Below are 11,457 nucleotides of genomic sequence, written 5' to 3'. Positions count from 1 at the left end.
GAAGTTTGTTTCATCTTAATTTACAGTCATCAGCAAACCAAAACTAAGGCAGAGGGTGAGGTATATGAGAACAGAAATGAGAGGAATAGAGTGGAGACTCACTCCCTTTTAGAGCAGAAGTTTAAAAAATAAATGAAACACATGAAGCACACACCCCTAATTAAGCTTGGGGCTCAGACATGCTAATAGTACATGAAACATTCTTTTTAAAAAACATATTCCTCCCCTTGAATTATTTCAAATTTGATCTAGGATAAGCTGTTGAAAGAAAGAAAAAACGACGACAGAGAAATCTGGATAACATTTTTTGGTCAAAGCTGAAAGGTGAGCTTTTTTGTTTTAGACACAGACCTTCACTAAAAATTCACAAAAATGTGAGAAAACTCTTTACTCTAGTGTATAATCAGGTAAGGTGCTGCGACGGACGTCAGACATCTTTGATTGTGAGGCGGGCAAGAGAAGTGCTCATTGCTGTGCATGCGCAAAGTTCACTTCCTCAGCTGAAAATGCTGAAACAAGGATCGTTTTTCGTTTACTACTTCAACCAAAAAACGATGACAATTTACTCCCAACAAGAAATGTACATCTGTGGTATTTCATGCAGCCTCATCTACAGCAGCAATAAGTCTGTTTGTTTTTTCAAACTTTGAGTTAAGCTTCCGATAACTTTGCATCTCAGTAGCCTCGGCGCGCGCACGCACGCACGCACGCACGCTAGCACACACACACACACACACACACACACACACACACACACACAAAACAAACATCAGAACAAAAAGAGCAAGATATTTATCTGTTAGAAAAATACTGTTATGAATCGATCTGTGCGTCATAGACATTTGAGCAGCAGGTGATACTGGTGATGAGAGGTGATTGGGGTTGGGGCAGTGCGCAGCAGTGCGCAGAAGTGCGCAGCAGCAGCAGCAGCAGTAGAGGGCACATCCTGAGGATGGCAGGGGTGCCGTCCTGCAGCAGGAGAGGTGAGGCCTTGCGTGACTCTGCTCTGCCTGCTCCTCACCCACTGCACTAACTCTGCAGATGTCCCCTCCCCAGAAATATCCCAACACAAGTACTGGAAAAGGGGAGGGGAGACAGCATGTTGTGGAGCTGCATATTAAAGAGGTGGGGCTCTATAAATTTAGAAAGAGAAGTAGGATTGCTTTTAAAAAAACAATATCGCAGTCTGTGACGCAGATGAGGAACTATAGGAGCTATCTATTGTTCTGTACTGGTCAGTTGGAGAGCACTTCTCGAGCCATCAGTTCACTAAATTATATTCTGTTTAAGCATAAAATAATGTTTCCTGCATGAAAAAGATACTTCAAATTCCTATTTCATGGAAACAGTAGGACCCATATAGCCGACCACCCCGGACCACCGGGGTCGGGGCCAAGGCTGGTCCGTGGCTCTGACCTTGAACTAAAAAAGGCTGAAAGGAGAGGAGGAAGCTCCTGGGTTACAGCTGGAATCCCAAGGTCCCTGCCTGCAGCGGGTGCGGGGGGTAAGGGACGAGCAGAGATGGGTGGCGAGGGGTTATAGTGCTCACAGGGGGGCACTCAGGTATGTGGGAGGCTGCCTGTCATCCTGGCAGATCCACATTCCTGCAAGTGGTTTGACGAACAACAAAGACAGCGAGCCGGCTCCCTCACATACGTCTTTCCTGGATTTAAATAGTCCTGCTTCCTCTCCAAACACAAGAACGGATGGAGGCAGCAATATTCAGGTTTTTAAGCTAACAGCTGCAGAAACCACACGTGTAGATAGTACACTATAAGATTCTACAAAACTGAGTCAAGTATATATTAAATATATATTGATCCACATGATAGCAATGAGTGTACAAACTTCTGCTTGGTACCAAACTGCCACAATGCATACCATTACTTATATGAATACCCTATTATATATTAAAAGTGTGCTTCTATGCTCATGTGTTCCACGTCAAATTTATAAAATCAAGATAAAAATCAACAGAAATTATGACAGTTCTTATAGTGCGCATCCAGTCCACCAACGGCACTGTCCTTTAGTCCTTCGGGGGAAATCGTGATTGGTTCATCCATAATTTCATTTAAAACAATCTGCTTCCAGCTCCCAACACCTCGCTGCCACTGCAGTGCTGCTGCAGAGCACACAGACAAGCGGGGGAAATGGCCCAGGGCACGCACACACCAAACACACAAAGATCCATTAAAAGAAACAAACGTGGAAACGATTCTAACCAAAACATTCAGGCACCATCATTGACGGCTAACTGTGCAACCTGAATTCTTTTTGCCTCGTTCAGGCAACTGCGACAAAGCAGCGTCAAAAGCTCCTGAATTCTTCTTTTTCATTTGCAACTATTTACATCGTTTTTTTCATTTGTTTCATGGACAGTAGACATCATTTTCAACAGCAGCTAAAGATTTGCGATTCAAAAACAGTAACCAAGTTTACTGTAGGAGCTCTGTCTAAGACAATGTGCAGGTACATTTGTACTATGCGCTCGCAATCTATTCGTCAGTCGATTCTTGTGCAAGCCAGGTCCAAACAAAAATGTCCTCCATGCTCGGATAGATATGTATTTCACCCTGTTTAGTAGCTGGCAATGCCACACAGTCAAACTCATGGCCTTGTGCCACTTTCTATGGCTGACTGCTCTCTGGTATCAACCACAGATTGTATATGACTTAATCGATCTAATTACAGAAAAGAAAATAAACCAGAGATAGTCAACCCCCCCCTCTCTGAGGCCCTCTCCGGCGTGTCAGCCCTATTTCTGACTCCGGCGGGTGTCTCTTACATGCAAGTTTAAGGGGGCCACAAGTGGGAACACCAAGGCACCTTTAAATCGTGCAGCAAAGGTAGTGCATTTAAGTTTCCCCCACTGCCGGACATTGACAATCTGGCAGGGAGAACATCAAGCGCTCAAAAGGTTTGAAAGAAATCATAAACTTAGCAGATATTTGAGCAGACGTCCATGCATCCCATAATCTAGTAAAGTGGTTCTTTGAGGTAATAAAAAGTATTCATTTCACTCTTTGAAAGCACAGGATACAGCTCATCCTCCATCTCAAAAAAGGAAGTGACACGTACAGCAAGCACCAAGGTAAAGTGAGACAGGCAAAGGCTTCAACTCTCCCCGTCCATAAAAACAATAAGCAGCACAGTGCATATACAAAGATAGCTATCCAAATATACACACATATACTATATATTATACATATATATATATATATATATATATATATATATATATAAACAGAATAAATATTTGTATTTCCTCTCGCAGTCCATCGGTGTGTACAGTATATCATGACTATGCGTTTCTATATTACCTGGAAGAACATCCACATGTGCAAATGACTGAGTTATTGCCAGTTTCTCTCATAGTCGCGGGAGGAAATGTGTGACGGTCATGGCGGGGGTGGCCTTGTTGCCTCTCTTAACGCGGCCATGCTTGCTGAGGGCGATGTAGAAGCCCTTGTAAACAAAAGACTCATAGGCGTTGTAGTTGTTGGGCAGCAAAGTCTCCTTGAACTTGCACTCATCCACGAAGACTTTCTATAAATGCCAAAAAGAGAGAGCCGGTCAATAAATCTCATGGCAGACACAGAATGAACGTCACAACATACCGGTATGCATGGTTTCACAGCTTGCTTAGAAAGCAGGAAACTGGAGGAGATGGCATGTTGCAAAAGACACCAGCTTCCTGCTATTACCCTTATAACACATCTATCTGAAACATTCCAACTCATTAAAAAGGAGAAATGCAACTAAATAAGCAATGATCAAATGCTAAACAATATGTACAGGAAACAGTGACACATTATAGAATAGAATTTAGACATTGTAGTCACTTTGTATGGCCCACTGATGAAAGCCCTTGCATTTGCAATATTACTAACATGGTGTCTGTGGCGACATTCCCGGGAAAAATCACAAGTGATCTCGGGGAAGTGAGAGCCAAAAACACACCTGCAGTTACTGCTTATCGCCATAGGTGCCGCCAAAGAGAATGAAACGGAGACCTTTGAAATAGTAACGTTAACTTCTCAAATGTTAAATGTTGATTAAACACAAGTGGCCATACAACAAACTTGGTCTAAACAAAAAAAAACTAAAACTTAATCTACTTTTGGTACTTTGTCTTTGATGAGACAGTACCAAAAGTAGATTTTGGTACTTTTAATAATCAACGCTACCAAAAATAGGTTTGAAGTTTGATAGCCAGCCCTACATAATGCTGTTGTAGCTTTCAGAGAAGAAGAATACCATCATTCACTTTACTTTCCGCTGTAAGAGCTGCACATCGTTCTCTTTTAATAAAGCTAGATAAACTAATGCTAGGGGCCATTTACTGTACAAATCAACATGATAGTTAACACTGACATTAATCTGTTGATTTAAAGAATTCTGGAGTTATTTCCTAAATGTTTTATTAATTTTCTAATACACGTTCAAATCGTACACATCATTTTCTGTAAATAAAAAATACTGGGTTGTTTTGTTTGTTTTTTGCAGTATAACGTTTTATAGGTTAATTAAGGTGTCTACAGTATAATCTTTCAGTGATTTCTGAACATGTATCAAAAGACCCACTACATAATTTCATGTTGATGACTCCTAAATATACATATACTGTACTGTAAAATATCACGTAAAAACCACTGTCTTTTTGTAATCTAAGACATTAACTGGCCTATATTTATAAAGACAGGCCTCGGCTAAGTTAAACGTTTGACCTTCTGTTGGTTTTAACCATAAAATGTTCACATATAGTATTGCAGTTAAACACAATGTTGTGGTACTTTACTTGATTATCTCCATTTTATCTGAGTTACTTTGCAGATTAAGAGTTTACATTAAAAAAAAATGTATGAAGAGTTGAGAGAATATGATGCATTAAAATCAAATGTGTGTAGATTTGCATAAAAATGCTGCTTACATGTTAACGCATCATAACAACATTTAATGTCAATAATACATATTAATATACACCCACAGGGGCCACTCCAATGCATAATCAGTATACTTTTGATAGTTAAAATTACATTTTGTTGATAATACTTTCACATAAGTACAGTGTTGAATGCAGGACTTTTACTTGCAACAGAGTATTTTCACACTGTGGAATTGCTGCTTTTACTTCAGTAAAGGATCTGAGTACTTCTTCCCCCACTGCCAGATTCTGACACAGATCCCCCAATCATGAGAGCATATTAATAACACAACAGTGCTCATAAACCCACGGATGCAGAAGCTACATGAACTCATCTTACACTGAGCAGGATGTGTGTGTGGAGTGGCGCACAAACGTACCGTTCCGTATAACCTTCCCCTGCTGTTCATTGCGACAAACAGCCCACTCCTCACCCCGAACATGCTGATCACTCCTCGGTCCACGGTGGAGATCTCTATTAGACCTAGACGAAACATAATGTTAGGAAAGCAAAGACACTCTTGCACACTGCGGCTGGGGACAAAGTCGAGTAACTGGCCTATGCAGCAGTGATGGGTGTAACCTTGCAGGTGCACTGCGACTGGATGATGCTTCCTCTGCTCAATTAGCCCTTTGGAGTTTTCACCTATTTGCTTTGTTTAAACATGATGATGAGTGTAGTTTACAGCGTGTTGAGTGGGCTCTGTGTGCGTGTCCTGCTGCAGCGGGACGCAGGGTAAAAATAAGTTAGCCTCTAAACTGGGTCCAAGCATTCATGTCATGTTTTTGGCTTGGGAGGATATTTCGCAGTGCACGGATGTAGGGCTCAGTACACTGTTTTTGCATTCGGAAACTTTCAACTATGCCGACAGCTCTTATTAAATATCATGCAAGACAAGTGACCCGCTCTAACTTTTACACAGCGTGTGCATAGGGTTACAGTACACTCTTTTTTTTCGGGTCCAGTGGATTGCCGGATGCAACTCACTGTATGGGTTCTCATTGTGTGCACCGCTTATCCTGCCATCCGGGAGCACCTGCAGGTGAAACCCAATGCCCACGTTGCAGTACAGTCGCCGCACTCTTTTGATGCCCTGCAAATAGTCACTCTCCCAGTTCAGCTCCGATTTCCCCCCATTTATACCCAGATAGGAGCGGGAGAAGAGGGTCTCCCACTTCTTTTCCAATAAAGTCGCATTAGTCCTGCTCGGAATCGGATAAGATGAAACGATCCCCCAGAGAGAAGTCCACAGTACAAGAACTGCTGGCAGCGTCCAGTGCGTCCTGGCCCCGCTGGACATACTGTAGAGGCACCTTTGCGCAACGGCCATCCAGTTTACCTTTGGGGCACGTGGTCAAAGTTACCTGCCCTAAAAATGCAACTCTTCTGATTGTTTGTCCTTTGGCATGGTGGTGGTGAAGGCTTAATATGGGATCAAGGCAGATCAGGGCCCCATAGCCCGAGATCTGAGCAGGAGAGGGAAAGAGCGCGTCGGAGCTTGAATTGGTGCCGGTGGCGATGATCATCTTTCGCCGCTCCGCGCCTCTGTACAGGCAACGCTGGTCGTGGAGGGGACACCACTCACCGCAAAACCAGCTCACCTTGGCTCCGACTCTCACATTTTAAAATGACATCACTACGACTACACCGCTGCACCCCCCATCAAAAGTAGGAGGTGGGAGGAGGAGGAGAGCGTTGCAGGACCCCAGCAGCAGCAGTTCTAATAAGAATGATGGGGGTGCTGCACCTTCACATCAGCGTCAAACAAGCCAGAGAGAATAAGAAGAAGGGTTTCCTGTGGTGCTTTTTTAAAATAAAGCCCTTAACAGTGTGGCCGCGTTACAACTCTTACACACATCACAACTCCAGTAGGTCCCTGCATCATTTCGTCTCACAAAACTTCCTTCCTCCACAATTTCATGTTAAATTTAAGTAAAGAAAAATTGAGCAATACAAATACAATTAACTAAAATAACAATATCATAAAAAAGCATTAAAACAAAGTTCAAGAAAGATACTAAATACAAAGATCGTAGTCAAGCGGGATAATGTAATAAAAAGTTTAGCTAATGAGGTGAAAAACAGCAAATGAAAACACAAAGGCTGTGGATAACTTATATATATTTATTTTCCTTTAATACTTTTACTTTTCCATTAATTTATATAATCAGGTCAGAAAATAGTAAAAAAACAAAAAACAAACATTGAGACCAAGATGGAGTCTTACAATCACTTGTTTTGTACAACCAGCGGTCCAAAGTAAAGTATAGGTCCAGATATTCTGAATTGATCAATTGTTAAAGTCATTTAATCAAGCAAAAATGACAAACAATTGTAGGTTTTGTGCTTCTCAAATGTGAAGATTGTCTGCGGTTTTATATAATTTGAAAGTATAGTATTTATAGTATTTTACCCTAAATGTCATTTTCATATCACAAAATGTATGAACAATATAGATTATAAATCTCATCTCAAAGGATTTCAGGGTTGCAAGTGATTATTTTTTTAAGTTTAGGTTTTAAGTTTATTTTTTAAGTTGTTAGTTAAGTTTATTTTGAACATGTTAAAACAAAAATTATATATATATATATATATATATAATATATATAAATAAATAATACAATTAAAAATAACAGATAAATAAGAACATGTACATTCTATCATGCTATCCTGTGCTTTTATTTTGAAGGTAATCTAACCTATTTTCTCAGTCTTCCTGTGGCTAACTGTGGCTGACCTGACAGAGCTCTTCCTCACATGGGAGACCTGCAGGAGGGGAGGGTGTGTGTGTGTGTGTGTGTGTGTGTGTGTGTGTGTGTGTGTGTGTGTGTGTGTGTGTGTGTGTGTGTGTGGGTGGGTGGGTGGGTGTGTCTTTCATTGGCGTTGAGCAATCATGGGATGGACGGATGGATACTGTGTCCAGAACCCAAATCGGGACGGTGGTCATATGTCCTGGCAGCCTGCTGCCTTATTTAGAAAGAAGGTGTAAAAACAGTCACAGGAGAGCAAATGGCAATCCTGTCTGACACTTCCTTAGCTGTTTGTTCAGGAAGTTTACACAACCAGATATTTTGGCTGGTCAGATTGCGCATTATTATTGTTACAGTAACATACCCTGTGACTAACAGAATAATCTAACCGTGGATTAAATGCCTGGCGCTGTTTTGAGTTCAGGTCCAGAAATAAAGTGGTGAAGGAAATGTGGAAAAATACATGCAGTTGATGATCTTAATAATGCAAAAAAAAAAAAAAAAAAAAATTTAACTTAAGAAAAATCAATAATTTCTGTCAAAAATGTGAATGAAATATTGAACAAATAAAAATAAGTCTAGTGCACTCAGTTCACCCTCCTTAACCCTGTTTGTATCCTATCCTGCACGGTGCTGGGAAGAGATGAAGGCTCGGGGGATCTCCCAACGCGTCACAGAGCACCAGGCTCTGGGGCCCCGAGGTGCTCTCGGCTGCCAGGGAGCCTCAAGCCCACCTTAGCAACCAGGGAGGCCTTGTTGCTGATAAACAGCCATGGCAAGACAACCCATAATGGAAAAACAACAAACAAATAAAACATTTCATATAATGTGGAGATATATGTAGATTGCAACAGAAATGCGTTTAGGCGTGTTGACAGTCATTCAATTACACTTTAAGTCACAGGTACATGTTCTGATATACTTAAAAGGTACACTGTATGTTGTCAACATTACTGCATGTAAAAGTATATTTATATAGTTATATGAAGAATATATGTATGAAGTAAAAGAGAAAAACAGGACCTTTTAGTCCCAACGGAGCAGATAGACTGGGCCACACTGGACCAGCAAATTAATGATTTGCTGTGTAAGCACATGACTATGCAATCCAAGGCAACCAACAGCCTGAATAGACAAAACTACTTGGTTATTGACAGAGTGTAACTTTAATCAATGGAGAGTGGGCACCGTTAATGAGACGGTGCTGAGCTCTTGAGATTAATTCAGCTAATACTGTTATACTGGCTGAGGCTGCTTTTTGGTAATAACACCTTTTAAAACATCTGAAGCAAATGCACAACAAGACACCACTTATCCTTTAATATGAATTTACATATTACATACATCAAGTATACCAATGTGATATGTCTGCTGTGATACGGTGAGATAAGAAGCAATCAACTACTGTCCACCTGAAAATCACAAAGCCCTTGTTTTTTTCACAAAGAAGAGTACGGCTAAAACTAACTATGATTTTCATGGTCAATTCATTTGGCATTTATTTCCTTGATTAATTGTTTGGCCTATAAAATGTCAGAAAATAGTGAAAGCTCTTTATGTCTTGTTTTGTTCGACCAGCAGTCCAAAACCCAAAGATATCCAATTTACTATAATTAAAGATAAAAGAAAGAAGCAAATTCTCACAGAAGATTAGAAGCTGAAACTATCATATGTATGGTATTTTCCCCAAAAAATAGCTTAAAGGGGTACAGCGATTTAGCACTGCACTTCCATAAAGTTGGGGAACTCACAATGGACCGATTAAACAGGAATGGTCACAAAACAAGAAAATTGAAGCAGTAGAGGTCGAGATATCCTAATTTTAAACGTCTCTTATGGGTCACGCACAGAAGATAATATACAGCAATACAAGTACCCTTTAAAACTACTAAGCAATTATCCAAAAAGTTGCAGATCCGTTTTGTTCTGGTGATCAAGTAATTGATTGATCAACTAATGATTTCAGCTTGAGACTGGAGTAAGACTATGTCCAACTATGAAGACTGAACAACCCTGAAAACTGAGTCATAGTGGGGCAACAGGAGGACAAAAGGAGCCAGATGGAAACTTGCCCACATAACACACCAAATTGATTTTGCCTATAGACACCACCTTACTGAATTTATTAGAGAAAAAGTAGAAGACTAGAAACTAGAGACTCAAGCAAGAGAAAAGTGTCGGCAGTTTACTATTGTCTGGTCAGCTGTCTTTGTTGCAATTATAGGATCTATTTAGTGCACACACACACATCAATCAGAAAATGGACTAGAGGGAATAGCCATACAAACAGCTTTTGTGCATATTACCAAAGTGTAAGTAACTGGATACAGGAGGATGCAAAGCTTTTTTAATTACCGTTTTATTAACGTGGGGTTTAAAAGACGAGATTGAAACAACAGCTGGGGATTTCCCTGGAATGACCATAGAATCACTGGCATAGACGAGCAATAATACTCAGTCCAACTGTTTATGTTTGAACGGACGACACAACCAAGGCACAGGCTTTCACATAATAGTTAAAAGTTGTAATAAAATGTATGAGATTCTTTGCTCAAGTAAGAAAACTTTACATTTATAGAGGAGTCGTGATCGATCGTAAACAATTGGATTTCACTGGATCCAATGGAGCAGCAGCTTGTAAAATAGTAACGGTACCACCCCGAAAGGAGCTCAGGGGTTCAGATTTTTGCTGAACAAGCTAATGTATAATTCAACAGCCAAAAACTGCACTGCCTATTATTCTATGCTGCTTTGTAAATTCGTGACACAGTGGAGAGAAGCAGCAAATCCACTGGGAACCTGATACTAACTGGCATGCCTTGTTACTAGAACATATGCAGAAGCTGAAGTATATTAAGAGATCTGTCCTGCTTCTTTCATTATTATTGTGTCAAGGTTTGAGCTGCACAGAGGAGACAAAGACCAGCCTGTCAGAAGGGAGTGTTGCCAGTAAAAATATCTTTTCAAGGGTACAGCTTGTGCACCTTGCAGAGAAAGATGTCTCTGCTGCTAAATTGAGCATAGAGTGACTAAGGGGAAAAGAAGCAAGGCAGAGGTGACTTTTACAAATCCCAACCAATGACACAGCCATTTTTATTATTATATCAGTAAGATAAACTGTATATTCTAAAACAAAAAAGCCCCATCTGTCATCAGATTGTTTGGATGACTATCAGCAAGGTATTCAGCAAAACATCCAAGGTAGTTAGAGTAAGGAAATGCAGTACCTACTTCTAAATGTGTAGAGCAGCAGCAACCAGAGAAACAAAACTCACAACCACATGCTGGACCCCACCTTGGTCAACAATGGTAACATTTAGGTCACTAAAGCCATGTAACACCAAGACTTGGAACTTGGAACAACAATTAGTAAATTAATATAAAGCCCGATTATCGGTCGGCCGACACAGACATCGGTAAACGAGGTTTACACGTCACCTTTTGGTATCGCCTCAGCTCGCTTGGAACCTCGACGAAGGTGGTACTAAAAAAAGTACCTGTTACCAGGTATCAGGGACTTTTTTTCGAAATGGAAAACCAAAAAAGGCGAGTAGAGTCGAGGCGAGTAGAGCAGGTACCATGTGATGGAAAAACGCCATAAATTAGTAGTCAAATGACTAAAAATGAATCTGCAACTAATTATTGTCATAATTTTTCAAACAAAAATGTCGTTTAAAAAAATCGTTTTGCACTGTGGGCATTTTCCGCCATTTTCTAGACCAAACTATTGATTGGTTAATTGAGAAAATATGTTGAAAATGAATGGATAATGAAAATAG

The 11,457-nt window shown here is 40.5% G+C and overlaps 1 protein-coding gene across 1 annotated transcript; it reads right to left on the bottom strand.

The window, feature by feature from the left end:
• Positions 1–3,268: 3,268 nt before the first annotated feature.
• On the bottom strand, positions 3,269–6,898 carry LOC120553653 (fibroblast growth factor 6-like). Its single transcript, XM_039792293.1, has 3 exons — positions 5,916–6,898; positions 5,308–5,411; positions 3,269–3,549 (listed from the first exon to the last, which is right to left on the bottom strand). Exons 1-3 carry the CDS (start codon positions 6,256–6,258, stop codon positions 3,373–3,375), a joined length of 624 nt encoding a protein of 207 aa, XP_039648227.1. The 5' UTR covers positions 6,259–6,898; the 3' UTR covers positions 3,269–3,372.
• Between the last annotated feature and the right edge of the window lie 4,559 nt (positions 6,899–11,457).

The sequence above is a fragment of the Perca fluviatilis genome, chromosome 23 (genome assembly GCF_010015445.1).
Source record: "Perca fluviatilis chromosome 23, GENO_Pfluv_1.0, whole genome shotgun sequence".
Taxonomy (NCBI): Eukaryota; Metazoa; Chordata; class Actinopteri; order Perciformes; family Percidae; genus Perca; species Perca fluviatilis.
Note: the sequence above shows the minus strand (reverse complement) of the source record. Positions and strands in the feature narration are given on the sequence as shown.